The sequence below is a fragment of the Malassezia japonica genome, chromosome 2 (genome assembly GCF_029542785.1).
Source record: "Malassezia japonica chromosome 2, complete sequence".
NCBI lineage: Eukaryota > Fungi > Basidiomycota > Malasseziomycetes > Malasseziales > Malasseziaceae > Malassezia > Malassezia japonica.
In genome coordinates, this window is record NC_083371.1 from 1264704 (window position 1) to 1279988 (window position 15285).

A 15285-nucleotide genomic window follows, 5' to 3' on the forward strand; every position below is an offset into this window, starting at 1 on the left:
CATGCTACGTAGCTAGTGCTTGTTGACCTGGATGCGATCGACGAGGCCGTAGCCCAGCCGCGCGACCTCGGCAAGGACCGCATCAGAGTTCAGCACGACCTCCTTGTCGACCGGCGTCGAGGAGTACCCGAGCATCACCTTGAACGGATGCGGCGCGAGCGGCGCCTTTTCCCAAATACCGCCGATCGCCGTGCCGCCGTGCTGGTCGTAAAACAGGCGGAAGACGCTGGGGTAGAGCGTATGCAGCAGCGCGACGTATGCCTGCACCGGGTCCCAGTCCGGGCGCATCTCGCTGCCGTACACCGACGGCCGCAGCGAGCTGAGGTTCTTGTACGCGCGCTTGCCTTCCGCGAGCCACGCGTCTGCATTAGGCCGCAGCGCCTCGGCGTAGCGCGTGTGCACGGAGGGATGGAGGTGCACAACAAAGTCGTAGGTATGGAGCGACGGCGTAAAGAGGACCATGGCCGACTCTTTTTGCACGATCGGCGTCTCGAGCATCGCCACCGCGCGGCCCGCGAGCTGGCGCACGGCGTCGGCGATCGTCGCGCTCGGCGACTCGTGCGTCCAGACGCTCCCGCTCGCATCGAGGTCCGACGCAATGCACCACGCCGCGTGGTGAATCGCAGGATCGCGCGCACGCTGCGCACGGAACGCCTGCTCCGCCGCGACGCGCTCTTGCGACGTGACGGCAATCGCCGGCGCAAACGCGGTCGTGTGGCGCAGGTCGGCCGGCGTCGTGCCCGGCGCCTGGCGCTCCTCGTCGGCACGCGCCGCGCGGTGCTCGTGCGCACGCCGCGACGCCGCCTCGAGCGGCACAAGGAGCAGCACCTCGCGCGCGTCCCAGTCGCGCAAGAGGCGCAGGACACGCACAAAGCCGGCGACGGCCGTCGCGGGCGGTGCGTGCACACTCGACGTAAAGACGGCGGCGACGAGCAACTCGAGCGCTTCCGGCGCGACGTGCGTCGAGAGCATCTGCGCGGCGAACCAGCGCTCGACAAGGCGCACGGTCGGGCCGAGCGCGGGGTGCTGGTCCTGCAGCGCCTGCAGCGCGGCGTGGTGCGCCGGCGCGTGCACGTACCGGTGCTCGTACCGGCGGAGGACCTGCTGCGCGCGGCGCTTGTGGGCACCGGACGCGCCCCGCACGAGGCGCTGCAGCAGCAGGTGGTCGCGGTCGTGGTGGACACGCAGCTTGAACGCAAAGCCGGCCGGCAGAGCGATCACGAGCGACGTCTGGTCCTGGATTGTCTCGCCGGTCTGGGCGTCGTCATCGTACACGACACGCAGCGACGCGCCGGGCATCTTGTTTTGGAGGACGGCGGCGATGCGCTCGTACAGCGCCGTCTTCATTTCCTGGATCGCGGCGAGGTCGTCGGGCCACTGCGCCGAGCTCTCCATGGTGATCAGCACATCGTGCACCGCAAGGTACGACGCACAGTCCGGCACGCCGCTCCCGAGCTCGGCGACATTCAACGCGCCGGGCGCAAAGGTGCTCATGGACCGCAGCGCGCGGCCGACGGGGCGGATGCCAATCACCGAGAGCGGCAGCTCGTCCATTGCACGCAGCTCCTTGGACAGGTTCTCAAACGCGGCCTGAACGGGCTGGAAGCCCAGCTCCGACGGGCGCTTGAGGTATGCACGCTGCGCGAGGTCCGCAGGCACGTCGAGAAGCCCTTGGAATGCATCGTTGACAAACTGCAGCTTGTTGGCCTTTGCCACACACCCATGCCGCAACAGCGCATGGCGCAGGACGCGGCGGGGCAACGCCGCACGCTCCTCGAGGCTCGTGATCGGCCAGACGACACTCTCGAGGACGCGGCCATCGCGGAAGCGACGCAGCTCGGCAATCTCGCCCCAAAACGCACGGAAGGCCGCACAGGCCACCGAGTCGTCCGGCACGGGGCCGTGCTCGACCTGGCGCCAGGCGTGCTCGGCGTTGAGCCGGACGCCCAGCGCGACGCGGCGCGATGGCACAGGCGCCGACTCGCCGAGCGGCCACTGCGCAGCCTCGGCGCCGTACGTCACTGCAACGCCCCACGCACGTGTGCCGAGCGCCTTGGCGCTCACCGCGAGCAGGTGCTCGATCCCGTACGCACGCGCGCTGCCTGCATCCATGCGGCGCACCGCATCGTCCGACTTGGTCTGGAGCGTGGCGATGGCCGCCTCGTCGAGGCGCGCGACAGGCGATGTGCACGGCGTGAGAAAGAGCGCTGCAAAGCAGTCGGACTCGGCGTCGTTCAGCATGTGCAGCGTCTGTGCCGCCTCTTGCTGCAGCAGGTCGACCGACGCCGCGGGCCACGAAGCCAAGAGGTTGATGCAGCCGCTGGGGTCGACAAATGCCCGCGGGCTCGCCGAGAAGCTCGTCGTGGGAATGTGCTCGGTGCGCACGAGTCCCGCGCGGGGCTGCGCACGCATAAACACAGGCGACGTCGCGAGGGGGTGCTTCGCGAGAAAGTCGAGCACGCCGCGCATCAGCTGGTAGCTGCTGTAGCCCATCGAGAGCTTCGGGCGCTGCGTGTGCAGCGTACGTCCCCGCAATCCGGTGCTCGGCTCTTCGCCGTGCAAGAGGTGGGCAAGGACCATGGTCAGGAGGAAGCGCGCGTTCTCGGAGCCCGCCACCATCTGGCGGCCGGCGTACCGCTCGCTCTTGGCGCCGAGCAGGAGCGTGCCAAAACCGCGCTGCGTCGCCCATGTCTTGAGCAGCTGGACGGCCTCGGCAAAGCCCGCACACGCCTCCGACGTGCCGTGCAAAAATAAGAGATGCGACATGCGCATCGAGTCGCTCAGCACACTCGCATTGTATTGTGGCGTGGGCGCAAGTGCCGCGCCCTGCTCGGCATCGGCCGCGGCGCCACGCAGCGAGTTGCGGTTCGGCGCGAGGCGGTTCACGGGGAACGTGCCGAATTCGTGTGCGGCGTGGACGCGAATGACTGCCTTGAGCTTGCGGAACTCTTTCGCGCTCGCCTGACGGGGGCGCAGCACGAGGCAGGTACTGCGTCCGCTGTGCGACGCGTCCATAAACGACACGTCCATGCCGAGTTTATCGTCGTTTTGCAGCGCAGCAGCGAGCACCGCGAGGTAGTATGCACGCTTGTGAAAGTAGCGCGCATTAAAGGTATCCTTCTCTTGGAAGAGCTGGGCAGGCATGCACACTTCCACGTCCACGTCGAGCTCGCCGGGCCGGCGGGCGGCCGTGCGCAGCGGCCATGAGCCGACAAGGTGCAGCTGGCTCGGCTTCTCAAAGCCAAACTTGTACGCAGCGTCCGGGCGCGGCACAGGCTCGGCAAACGGCGGCGCGATGCCCGGCGCGACGCGCTCGAGCGCGGCGAGCGCCTCGGTGAGGGGCAGTGGCGCGATCGTCGGCATCTGGTCAAAGATCTTTTGCATGCGGCGCAGCGCGCCTTCTAGCGCCTGGGCATGCGCAAAGTCGGGGCGCACCTGGCGCATCATTTCGTCGAGCTGCAGCTTGAACACATTGTTCATGTAGAGCTCGCTCGTCTCTTTTAAACCATGGATCTCGTCCAAGGACGGCACAGCGAAGCGGGAGTCGTGCGAGGGCACAGATGGCGCGGCTCTCTCTTGCTCGTCGACCTCTTCGTCCTCGTTCTTGTCCTCGTCCTCGTCCTCGTCCTCGTCCTCGACGAGGTCCGCCACGTCGTCGTCGTCCTCGACGTCTTCGAACCCGCCTTCCATGTCCTCGTCCGAGTTCATGTCGACATCGGCTTCCGGCTCCGGCATGGCGGCGGGCGCCTCTTCCGCCTCCGCGCCCGTCCTAGCACTCTTCTTCGCGCCTTGCAGCTGCGCGAGCTTCCTCTTCGCGCTCGGCATCGCGGACGGAACGACAAAAAATTCGCTAGGCTGACTAAGCACCCCGCGGCGGTTCCCACGCGCCATGGCGGACGAGCGGACGACGGCGGACAAGCTGCTGATTGACGCGGCGCGCACCGACAATGTCGAGCTGCTGAACTCGGTGATTGCTGCTGAACCTCCAGTGAGCTACGATATCAATTATGCGGATGGTGTAGGCAACACGGCGCTGCACTATGCCGTCGAAAACATCGCGACGAGCGTCCTGGACCTGATCCTCGACGAGGAGGTGGACGTCGACGCCCGCAACCGGCTGGATGGCGACACGCCGCTGCATGTTGCCTGTCGCATCCAGAACGAGGAGGCCCGCAACTGGATTGGTACGTGCCCCTTCTGACGCAGTGGGCGAGCTGCTAGAGGCAGGTGCCCCGACCGATACCAAGAACCATGCCGGGCTGCGCCCGGTTGACACGGTCGTCGGTGCGCGTGCCGAGACGGAGCTTGGCAAGAAGCTCATCGACATGCTGACCATGAGCCAGGCCGAGGCGCAGCTCAGCGTGGGCGACATCGCCTACGGTACGTGCTCTTGACTAACCCAGACGACGACGACATTGCCGACGACGGCGAGTCGGATGTGGAAGCGTAGTACATGTACATCTATAGCAGCGGGATATCTTGTTGCTCATTGGCCTTTTCCTTCCGGAAACGGTATTCGTGCTTGTTGTCCGTCTCGAGCTTTTCGTAGCCCTCGCGCTCGGCAGGGCGCTGGTAGAGAATATCGAGCATGCGCTGCATTGTCGCCATGTCCAGCTCGCCGTCCTCCTCGAACTGGACCGGGAGCGTGCCGCTCTCAGTACCCGGCGTATCCTTGACGGTGTCGCGAGCGAGGTACGCATCGACGGCCGATTTGGCCTCGGTGGCGCTGCGCGAGAGCGCGGCAGGGAGCGGCGTCGCCTGTTGGTACAGGCGCCACACCTGGTGTGTGCCGACGATGAGCGTCGTCACGACAAGCACAAGGAGCAGCGTGCGCAGACGCCCACTCCCAGACGGAGCCTGCGCGGCTCCTGGCACTGCGTTCTTGCTCGGTGCGACGCGGCGGTGACGGAGCGAGGCTTGGGCCATGGCGGTCAGTGCCACGCTGGAGGTGGTGATGTGGAGGTGTCTGTCGTCGCCGCTCGTTTCGTCCGGCCATCACGACGCAACGAGCAAGATCGGTGCAGCGGTACGCAAGATGACGACAGCGAAGCGCACACCAGCCCAGACCGAGGTCATTCAGCAATGGGCGGATATGGATTCGGAAGGTGCCACGTTTGAGCGCGGCCGCATGGAGGCGAACGTGCAGGCGATCTGCATCCAAGACCCTGCCGGTGTCCCCGACTCGCTGAAGGAGGCCGCGAAGGGCGTCAAGGTCAAGCCGAGCGACGTGTCCTACTTGGTACGCATCGAGACTAACGCAGACGCAAGAGTTCCTTCTGCCCACACACGCCGCCGAGGCGGCACTCGTCGCGAGCGGCGGCGATGTACAGGCTGCCGTCTCACGTCTTCTCCGTAGCGCGAGCGCATAGGCGGCGCACTGCCCTCCCTCCCCTCCCCACACGTTGCTCGGCGGCCCGCAGCGAGCCGCTCGAAGGGCGTAGTTCTCATCACGTGATACGATCTTCTCGAGTCATTTTTAGCTGCGCTTCTTTCCAGTGTCCTCCGCTCACTATGGTTGCCAGTATGCGACTGTACGCGAACCGCGTGAGCGCGATGCGGTCTACCGCACAAGCTAGCATGCGCGCGCGGGCTATGCCTTCGACCCTGCGTACTCTCCACGCATCGCGTGCCACGACGCACGCGCAGGCCGTCCGCCCCGAGCCTGCGCCCTCGTTCCAGTCGGCTCGCGCACCGTCTGCCAAGTCGCTTGGCTATGACGAGAGCGAGCTCGACGACTCGTTTGTCGGCATGACCGGTGGCCAGGTTTTCCACGAGATGATGCTGCGCCACGGCGTCGAGACCGTGTTTGGCTACCCCGGCGGTGCGATTCTGCCCGTTTTCGACGCGATCTACCAGTCTAAGCACTTTGACTTTGTGCTCCCCCGCCGCGAGGACGGTGCAGGCCACATGGCCGAGGGTTACGCGCGTGCGAGCGGCAAGCCCGGTGTCGTGCTTGTGACCAGTGGCCCCGGTGCGACGAACGTCATCACCCCCCTGCAGGACGCCATGAGCGACGGTGTGCCTTTGATTGTTTTCTGTGGTCAGGTGGCTACCTCGGCCATTGGCTCGGACTCGTTCCAGGAGGCGGATATCGTCGGTATCAGCCGCAGCTGCACCAAGTGGAACGTCATGGTGAAGGACGTTGCCGAGCTGCCTCGCCGCATCAACGAGGCCTTCAAGATCGCGATGAGCGGCCGCCGCGGCCCTGTTTTGGTGGATCTGCCCAAGGACATGACTGCGTCTGTGCTCAAGCAGGCCATCCCCCGCTCGAGCACCGAGCCGGACCGCTCGCTGATGCCCAGCCGTGAGACGGCGCTGCAGCAGCGCCGCGGTGCGTGGACCAAGGTCGAGACGTTCCTCGCCGACACCGAGGTGCAGCCCGAGATCGAGGCGGCGGCGCGTCTGATTGACGTGGCCCAGCGCCCGGTGATCTACGCCGGCCACGGCCTGCTGTCGAACCCCCAAGGCAGCCGCCTGCTGCGTGAGCTTTCGGAGAAGCACAACATCCCGGTCACTACCACGCTGCACGGCCTCGGTGCGTTTGACGAGGAGAGCCCCTTGTCGCTGCACATGCTCGGTATGCACGGCTCGGCCTACGCGAACCTTGCGATGCAGAACGCGGACCTGATCATTGCCCTCGGTGCGCGTTTCGACGACCGTGTGACTGGCCGTGTCGACCGTTTCGCCCCCGAGGCGCACGCTGCTGCCCAGGAGGGCCGCGGTGGTATCATCCACTTTGAGGTGATGCCCAAGAACATCAACAAGGTCGTCCAGGCGACGGTCGCCGTCGAGGGCGACGTCTCGTCGAACCTTGAAAAGCTCCTGCCCGCCATTGCCCAGACGCCCGACCGCGCCCAGTGGCTCGCGGAGCTGCAGGAGTGGAAGGAGCGCTTCCCCTTCACGTACGACGCCTCGAAGCCCGAGCTGGGCGAGCTGATGAAGCCGCAGGAGGTCGTCGAGGCCCTCGACGAGGCTGTCACGAACTACAAGGAGAACGTCGTGATCACGGCCGGTGTCGGCCAGCACCAGATGTGGGCCGCGCAGCACTACCGCTGGCGCCACCCCCGCTCGTGGATCTCCTCGGGTGGTCTTGGCACGATGGGCTTTGGTCTGCCGTCGGCGATCGGTGCCAAGGTCGCGATGCCAAACAAGATGGTCGTCGACATTGACGGCGATGCTTCCTTTAGCATGACGGCTATGGAGCTGGCGACCGCCGCGCAGTACAACATTGGTGTCAAGGTGCTGCTGCTCAACAACGAGTTCCAGGGTATGGTGCTGCAGTGGCAGGACCTCTTCTACGAACGTCGCTACTCGCACACCGAGATGCACAACCCCGACTTTTGCAAGCTCGCCGAGAGCATGGGCGTCAAGGCGATCCGCTGCGACTCGCTCGACGACCTGCCTGCGAAGATGAAGGAGTTTATCGAGTACGACAACAACAAGCCCATCCTCTTCGAGGCGCGCGTCGTCAAGTCCGAGCACGTCTTCCCCATGGTGGCCGCGGGCAAGGCTCTCGATGAGCAGCTCGTCCACCCGTCGCTGAACGCGCCGAACTCCGCCCCGCGGTTCACCCCGCTGTAGATTTGTAGCCTACGCCACGGACGCATAACTCCCCAAAACCACCACCGATGGCGAACGCCGCGGCGACGCTGCCGCAGGTGGAAACGCAATGGCTCTTCCAGAAGGAGGACCTGGCGCAGACGCCGAGCGTGACGGGCGTGAGTGATGGGTCGCGCCGCGCCGCATCGCCGCACAAGGTGCCGACGCTCACACCGACGCAGGAGCGCGTCCTGCGCGGAAAGGGCGTGCACCTCATCTTCAAGATGGGCGAGTTTTTGCAGCTGGGCCAGCATGTCATGACGACCGCGGTGACGTACTTCCACCGCTTCTTTATGCGGCGCGCGCTGCAGGTCTCGCGCTCGGGACAGGGCTGGTCGCACTATGAAATTGCCGCCGCGTGCGTCTTTCTCGCATGCAAGGTGGAAGAGGCGCTGCGCAAGCTCCCGGCCGTCGTCGATGCGGCTATGTCCTCGCTGGACAAGTCGCACGAGGGGCAGATGCGCTGGGCTGACCGCTCCTACCGCGCGAATCCGACGTCGCACGAGTGCCAGAAATGGCGCGACTGCATCCTCCTGCACGAAGAGGCGCTCCTGACGACACTGTGCTTTGACCTCGTCGTCCCGCAGCCCCACGAAGTTCTGGTGCGGGCCACACAGAGCCTCGAGGTCGAGCGCCCGGTCGCGCGCCTCGCGTGGTGCATCTTAAACGACTGCTTGCGCGACCCGACGTTTGTCCTGTTTGACGCGCCGGTCGTTGCGGCAGGCGCGTTCAAAAAGGCGTGCGCGCTGCGCAGCATCGACCCGGCCATGTACTATGCCGCGCGCCCACGCGACGCGCCCCCGGTCACGCCGGAGGAAAACTACCTCGACTGGCTCGATGTGTTTGACGTCGACGAGGACGAGGCCCAGGCGGCGATGACGGCGATCGACCAGGACGTGTACGACTTTCATATGCCTTTGCAGCACCAGCGTGCACACAAGGGCGAAAAGAGCGACAAGGAGCTCAAGGCACGAGGCGGCGCACTGGACGTGGCGACGCCCGAGCGGTCGGCGGAGCCGCCCGAGCGGCCGGCGGAGCCTGCGCCCCGGAAACGCTCCGGATCGCAGTCGTCCCGCGAGTCTGGCGAGATATCTAGTTAGGGTATAGGCTACAGCGGTATAGCGCAGCTAGCTCGCTGCAGCGCGGTCGAGCAGCGCGGTGAGGCTCACCGGCACGTATTCGTCGCGCTCTGCGACAAAGAGCACGTCGTCGTCAATGTAGAACGACACGCCGTGTTTGCCGTCGATGTTCGCGGCGGCACGCAGGAGCGCAAGGCCGGTGCGCGGCTCGAGCTTGTTCTGCGGCAGGATAAACAGGTCGCGCTGCCGCGCGTGCTCGTCGACGAGCGTGCGGAAGGCGACGTCCTCGAGCGTCGGCGGAGGGGCCTGCGGCGCCTTGCGTGCCTCTTTGACTTCGGCGCGGGGGATCGGCGTCGTGTCGGGCATCGGGAGGCGCGTGCGCTCCGCGCCAAGGTCCACGGCCTGGTTCATGAGGCGCAGCGCACGCATGAGCACCGTCGCCATCCCGGGCAGCGCCACAATCTCGGACGGGAGCCACGAGCGCCAGAAGGCGTACCACGCGGCGACCTCGTCGAGGCGCACGTCGGGCTGCGTGAGCCACTGGTGCAGCGTGCGGAGGAACGGCGTGCCGAACTCGACCTCGAGCAGGCGGCTCATGACGCTCTCGCGCAGCACGGCGTGCCACGGCAGGACCTTTTCGAGGACCGACATATCCTGGCTCGCGGGGTTCACGACAAACTGCGTGCGCAGCGCTTTGGAGAGCGCAGGCACAACCTTGTCGAGCAGCAGCGCCTCCCAGTCTTTGGACGGAAAGACGGGCTTCCAGTACACGAGCTCGGCGGGAATGCCGTCGGCGACGCGCCACGCGGTCAGCGCGCTGCGCCACTGCTGCCGCGCCTCGGCAAGCACCGTATCCAGGCGCCGCTCGCACAGCGGGAGCCACGGCAGGAGGAGCACATGCAGCCCCACACGGCTCCGGCGGGGCGTCCACTCGCGCACAGCGCGCTGCAGCTTGGGAATCACGAGCTGCTCCAGGATGTTTTCCAGCAAAAAGAGGGGGAGGATATCCTTCCACGCCTCGACCAGCGCAATCGCAGGCGCGGGGTCTGCAGCGTCCCACTCGGCGGTAAAGGCGTACCGGATCTTGGGCATCCACACATTCCACAACACGCTCTCGAACGGCGTCATGACACCGGGCTTGGGCGCCGTGAGGATCGGGAGCCACTGCGCGATGCGCGCCGCACACTGGTGGGGCGCGGCCAAGGGGTCCCAGTCGGCCAGCTCGCGACGCAGCGCCGGGACCATGGCCCCGGCCACGGCCTCGTCGAGCCCAAGCGCGGCCATCGCCGGCGTCTGCGCAGCGAGGAGCCGGTCGACGTACGGCGCGAGGTCGTCGAGCGCCGCGGCCGTCTGCGCCGCCTTGCTCAGCTGCGTCACGGCGTCGAGAATGGATACAAGGACGCCCTTTTCTTCGGCAAGGCGCTCGACGCGGCGGCTCGCTTCCTCTGCGTCACGCTGCAGCCACCGCGCGCGGTCGAGGTGCGCGGCGCCGTCGCGCGCGAGTTTCTGGAGCGAGTCGCGGCTGCTGTCGCACAAGAGGCGCAGGTTATGACGGAGCTCAGGGAGCTGCGCGCTCTCGCTTGTCGGCACGGCGTGCTGCGCAAGTGCCGCCGAGACCGACTCAAACTCGCGGCCGCTCGCGTCGAGCACCGGCCCTGTTGCGCCGTGCGCCGCGGCGTCGGCGACAATCTCCTCATAGGTACGGTACACCACCGAGGGTTTCTTTTGCTTGGCCTTTTTCTTCCACGCCGACGACTTGACATGCGCCGGCTCGTCCTGCGCCTCGTCGTCGCTCGAGGCGGGCGCGCCGGTGCGGCGGCGCTCTTCGGTGCGCTCCTGCTTGGTCATTTCGCGGCGGCCGCCGAATGCGACACCCGCGCGGTTCGGGCGCAGCTGCACCTCGATGGGGTTCACCATACCCTCGCCCCCTTTTCCGAGGCCACCGCCCGTCCATCCCATCTGGCGCAGGTACGCCGACGGGTCGAATCCGCCCGAGCCCGACGTGCGCGAGAGCGGCACGGCGGGGTCGGTTGGTGTTGGCGCCGCGGCTTTTTGCTCGCGTTCACGCGTGGCGGCGAGCTTGGCGCCGAGGCCCGCACCGAGCGAGCGGCGTGCAAACGAGACCGGCGCATCGTCGTCGCTCGCGCCGTCGTGCGCCTCGCCATCGCTCGCGCCGTCGTGCGCCTCGTCGCTGTCCTTGTTCGGCGCCTGGCCTGCGCTCACAAACGACGGCGCCTTTTTGGAAGCGGGTACAAATCCCGCCGCCTCCTTCGATGCAGGCACAAATCCCGGCGCACGCCGGGGCTGGCGCTCGTCACCGCTCGACGGCACGTCGTCGCCCGAGTCGGACCCCTCGTCGAGGAACCCCGATGTGCGACGCGCCATGGTTGGCTGACTAAACGATGGGACGGCCTATATCCTAAGAAACGGGTTCGTGGCTCGGGGGAACTGGAGCGCTCTCCGCGCTGGGCTCGGCGCTGAGTTCGGGGTGGGTGTCCGACTTGGCTTCGGGCTTGGTACTCGCCTCGCCCTTGTCCTTGTCGTCGTCGTCGGGCTTCGGCCATGTCTTGAAACCGATGCCGTACGACCCGCTCGCCTTGCGGTCGTGCGCAATGGGGTGCGGCAGCTGCGGCCGCGTCGCGTCGCCCTGCAAGACGAATCGCTGCAGCTCAGAGGTGCGTGGGGGCGGCGCCTGCATGCGCGGCACCCACGCCTCGGAGCGCACGTTCGGGTCCGAGTCGCGGCGCACCGGCGGCGGCGGCCCCTCGGGCTCGGCAGGCGCGTCGCCGACCGACTCGAGCGACGTGCCGAGCGCGCCTGCGTCCGGGGTCGGGGCGAGCATCGGCTGGAACTCCTGGCTCGGGGGCACGGGGTACTGCATCGCGCGGCGCGTCGTCGGCTCTTTGCGCGGCGTCAGCAGACGGAGGTCGCGGGCGCTCGGCATCGACTTGAAGCCGGCGTAGGTGCCCGCCTCAAAGAGCGTGCCCCACGCGGCGTCCATGCGGCGGCGAGGCGGCGCTGGGAGCGCCTTGCCGTTCAGCGCGCCCTTGGAGCGGCTGGTCGAGAGCTTCATCCGCCCGTCCGTCTCGCTCGACGCGCGGTTTCCGGCCGAGGTCTGTGCGTTGAGGGCGCGATAGTGCGCGGGGCCGCTGCCGTCCATATTCGCCTGCGCGACGCGGTCCAGGTCGCGCTTGTGGGGCGGAAAGAAGGGCGTGTTGCGGTTGATGCTTGCGGCCGCGCGCTCGCTGCCGTTCATCGACTCGTTCACTTTTTCGTCGAGCGCCTCAAAGACGCTCGGCGTCGAACGCTGCTCGTCCGGCGGCGCGTACGACACGTTGCCTTCTTCCTGCTGCTCACGTAACCACGCAGGCAAAATGCCGTGCTCGCGGCCGACGTACGATGGCTTCGGCGCGATCGTGTTGCTGTGCACACTGAAGTCGGACGCATTGTCGTTCACGTCGATGCCGGTCTGCCGCGCCTCTTGGGCCAGGAAGGACGACATCTTGTTGATCGAGTGCGTCCGCCGCTTGGAGTTCGACAAGGGCTGCGCCTGGGGCGGCGCCTCTTGGCCGGTCAGCAGACGCGGTTTGTCGCGCTCGACCTGGCCGCTCGAGGAGGAGAGGACCGTAAAGGTTTTGGGGCGCGACGCCTGGCGCGACGCCTTCTTCATCTCGCTGCGCGCATTGAGCGACGCCTGGATGAGCGGGCTCACTTGCTGGGGCAGCAGCGGCGCAGAGGGGCGGTCGAACGAGGGGCGCATCAGGCCCATGCTCGGCGAATCGGGTGCTTTGAGCGACGACCGCGACGGCTGGCGCGCCGTCGCAATCTCCTCGCCCGGAAGCGGGGGGAGTGTGCTGCCGGGCCGCGCCTCGTCGGGGTGCGGCGCACGCGCGACGACCGGCTTGGGGCGCACGACGCGCGGGCTCGACGGACTCGCCGAGAGGTCGTCGAGGCCTTCTGGCTCTTCGACAAGGTCGCCTTCGAGTGCATCGCGGTTCGAGGGCTGCACGTCGTCGTCCGGCACTTGGCGTGGGGGGGCTTTCGGGACATCCATCATCATCGGCTGGGGGAGCAGCATCGGGGAACGGCGCACACTGCGCGCCGTCCGGTCCGTCGCCGCGCTGCCGTTGCGTGTCGGCGGCTGGCGGCGCCGGCGGGGCTCGGGCGGCGAGGTCTGTACAAAAACAAGCTCTTTTGTGATCGAAAAGCCTTGCTGCGCCCAGGAGGCAAGGCGCAGCATCGCATAAAAGTGGCCGTGGGTAAGGCCAAGGGGGAGGCGCTCAAAGAGCGACATGATCTTTACTTCTTGGTCGACACTGATTCCAAACTCGTTGCGTAGGAACTTGACCGCGGCGTGCTCATCCAGCAGCCCGCGGCGCCGCGAGTGCGCGGGCTTGATGCGCTCGACCCACTGCCCAAACGCGGCGTACTCATGGGGGCTCAGCGCAGAGATGTGCAGATGACTCGGCCGCTCAGCCTGGGGCGTAAACGAAGAGACGGGGGGGTTCGACGGAGACATCGTCGCGAGCTGCTGCGGGGTCGTCGCGCCGGTCAGCGCACTCTCGGTCGTCTTCCACGACGTAAAAGAGTTGGAGGGGGTGCGCGAGTGCGCAGACGCACTCGGCGCTTCGTAGACGTGTACAGAAGGTTTTCGCGACACGTCGAGTGTGTGCAGGGGGTCGTTCCAGTAGTACGAGCGCGGCCTGGTGGCAGCCTTTGAGCTACGCGCATGGGTCTCGCGCGCAGCTTGCAGGTCCAGCGAGGCTTTCGCCTCTAACGCAGGTACCGCGTCGACGCTCGGTCGCGCAGCCCCGTTCGACATTGGTAGAATAAAGGCTGCCTATAAAGGCAGATGCCAAGAGAAACAAGGCGACTGCAAGCAGACGCTATCAGTGCGCGGACAGAACAATGCCTGGTAAGCTGCCCGTCGCCGTCGCCACAATCGGACGCACGGCTCGAGTCACGTGTTTGTCGACCGGATCCAGTCAAGCGCCAGGGTCTTATGAAATCGGGGGAGTGGGCGCAATTCGGATCCACCCAGGGTCTTGCCTCTTGCATCGCGCGGGAGGCAATGCGGAACGGAGCGCAACGGAACGTAGCATAACATAAACTTGTGTGGGCTCTGCGGACCTATAACGAAAAAGTAGAGCTCGTAGCGCTCCGCCAAAGACGGGCCACGATCGCCGCGACCCTGCTCTAGGGTGCCTGCGACGCTCTTCTGTCACGTGAGGTACAGCGCGTTTCCAACACGATCGCGAAATGCGCACGGCAGCGCGTCGGCCTGTGCGGGGCGCCGCCGAGGGAAGCAAGGCCAAGGCGCTTCCTCTCGACCAAGTCTTGCAGCACATCCAGCGCGCGGACGGTCTTGACCGCGCAGTCGTTGCGGCCCTTATATCCCACTTGCACGCATCCGACCTGGCACGCTCCATCTCGCTCTACACCAGTACCAATACCAAAGAGAGCGAGGCGGGGCTCGCATGGGCAGCTAGGGACGACAACCGATACCCAATAGAGGCTGGAATCGTGCGCGTCGCCAAGCAGGCGGCAAACGCCGTCCTTACTACCTTGCAGTCTTTGTTGGACGCGCCGCAAGGCGCGTTGCGCGACGAACTTGCGCTCTTTATTCTTCTGGACTGCTTCCGTGTCGCAATGGCGACACTGACCAAGGCGCAGGGGTCCGTCGAGCAGCTCGGCGCGGTGGGGCTGTCGGTCGCTCGCAAATTGATTGCACTGGCAAAGGTAAGTGGATTGGCTCACACAGTACTCAGAAGCGCTCACGGAACTTGTTGCCGTTGCGGCCTGTGTCGCAGGGAGCGACGTTGGAAGTGGGACGGTGCGGACACCGCCGCCCCCCGTCGTCCGCATGCATACAATCTTTGCCGTTCCGATGGGCGGCCCAGGCGAAGCGCACGTCCGCTCTGTGCTCGACATACAAGCGCTCGCTGTCCACGCAGCGCTGGCTCAAGCGGGTGAGCGCGATATCGATGCGATCCACACCATATACCGCCTCGAACATGGGCCAGGCGCGTGGCAGGCACATGCGCGCAACATCGGCCTCGACTCTGCAGCGGACCGTGCGGCGTATGCGATGGAACGCGCCATTTTTCAGCACCTCTCTCGATGCAAAGCATCGGGACCGGCTGCATATATGCTTCGCATGGATACACTGCGCCATCTCGCTCCTGTTGCACAGCTCGACGTCGATGCGTACTGGGACAGGGTCGAGCGAGTATGTGCAAGCTATGCACGACGCGGCTCATTTGACGAGATTCATGCACAGCTCGTGTCCCTTGTTGATACGGCGCCAGAGATTCGCCACGGCGGACCATTTGGTCATCTATGCGAATGGTGGACCACGCATGCACGACAGGTACGTTGCTCGGCTCACACAGGCGGGACACAGCGGCGCTTTGACAGTCATTGCAGCATTCCAGTCCGGCGAGACGCAGAGCGATGTGCAGGTGAACTCTCCGTCCACACCGACACGGCATGCCGAGTCAGAGCAGAATGGCGAGACGAATCCGCCCAGCAGCGCATTTTCTTCCTTGCACTTGTCAAGCATGAGCGCCTCGTCGGTCCTCTCGCATTTGGACGGCGCAAAAGATGC

At 66.1% G+C, this 15285-nt stretch overlaps 8 protein-coding genes across 8 annotated transcripts; 4 read left to right on the forward strand and 4 right to left on the reverse strand.

Moving 5' to 3' along the window:
- Positions 1 to 12: 12 nt before the first annotated feature.
- UTP22 (U3 snoRNP protein) lies at positions 13 to 3825 on the reverse strand (the record flags this gene model as incomplete). The annotated part of the gene is made up of 1 exon (XM_060265753.1): positions 13 to 3825. One exon carries the CDS (start codon positions 3823 to 3825, stop codon positions 13 to 15), a length of 3813 nt encoding a protein of 1270 aa, XP_060121736.1.
- A 636-nt stretch (positions 3826 to 4461) lies between these two features.
- MJAP1_001804 (uncharacterized protein) lies at positions 4462 to 4926 on the reverse strand (the record flags this gene model as incomplete). The annotated part of the gene is made up of 1 exon (XM_060265754.1): positions 4462 to 4926. One exon carries the CDS (start codon positions 4924 to 4926, stop codon positions 4462 to 4464), a length of 465 nt encoding a protein of 154 aa, XP_060121737.1.
- Positions 4927 to 5092: 166 nt separating this feature from the next.
- MJAP1_001805 (uncharacterized protein) lies at positions 5093 to 5369 on the forward strand (the record flags this gene model as incomplete). Its single annotated transcript, XM_060265755.1, has 2 exons — positions 5093 to 5239; positions 5262 to 5369. 2 exons carry the CDS (start codon positions 5093 to 5095, stop codon positions 5367 to 5369), a joined length of 255 nt encoding a protein of 84 aa, XP_060121738.1.
- A 154-nt stretch (positions 5370 to 5523) lies between these two features.
- Positions 5524 to 7581, forward strand: ILV2 (acetolactate synthase; the record flags this gene model as incomplete). Its single annotated transcript, XM_060265756.1, has 1 exon — positions 5524 to 7581. One exon carries the CDS (start codon positions 5524 to 5526, stop codon positions 7579 to 7581), a length of 2058 nt encoding a protein of 685 aa, XP_060121739.1.
- A 47-nt stretch (positions 7582 to 7628) lies between these two features.
- Positions 7629 to 8699, forward strand: MJAP1_001807 (uncharacterized protein; the record flags this gene model as incomplete). The annotated part of the gene is made up of 1 exon (XM_060265757.1): positions 7629 to 8699. The coding sequence occupies one exon, from the start codon at positions 7629 to 7631 to the stop codon at positions 8697 to 8699; it is 1071 nt and encodes a 356-aa protein (XP_060121740.1).
- Positions 8700 to 8726: 27 nt separating this feature from the next.
- On the reverse strand, positions 8727 to 11063 carry MJAP1_001808 (uncharacterized protein; the record flags this gene model as incomplete). Its single annotated transcript, XM_060265758.1, has 1 exon — positions 8727 to 11063. One exon carries the CDS (start codon positions 11061 to 11063, stop codon positions 8727 to 8729), a length of 2337 nt encoding a protein of 778 aa, XP_060121741.1.
- A 34-nt stretch (positions 11064 to 11097) lies between these two features.
- Positions 11098 to 13500, reverse strand: MJAP1_001809 (uncharacterized protein; the record flags this gene model as incomplete). Its single annotated transcript, XM_060265759.1, has 1 exon — positions 11098 to 13500. The coding sequence occupies one exon, from the start codon at positions 13498 to 13500 to the stop codon at positions 11098 to 11100; it is 2403 nt and encodes an 800-aa protein (XP_060121742.1).
- A 437-nt stretch (positions 13501 to 13937) lies between these two features.
- MJAP1_001810 (uncharacterized protein) lies at positions 13938 to 15092 on the forward strand (the record flags this gene model as incomplete). Its single annotated transcript, XM_060265760.1, has 4 exons — positions 13938 to 14417; positions 14440 to 14907; positions 14987 to 15048; positions 15071 to 15092. 4 exons carry the CDS (start codon positions 13938 to 13940, stop codon positions 15090 to 15092), a joined length of 1032 nt encoding a protein of 343 aa, XP_060121743.1.
- Positions 15093 to 15285: the final 193 nt, after the last annotated feature.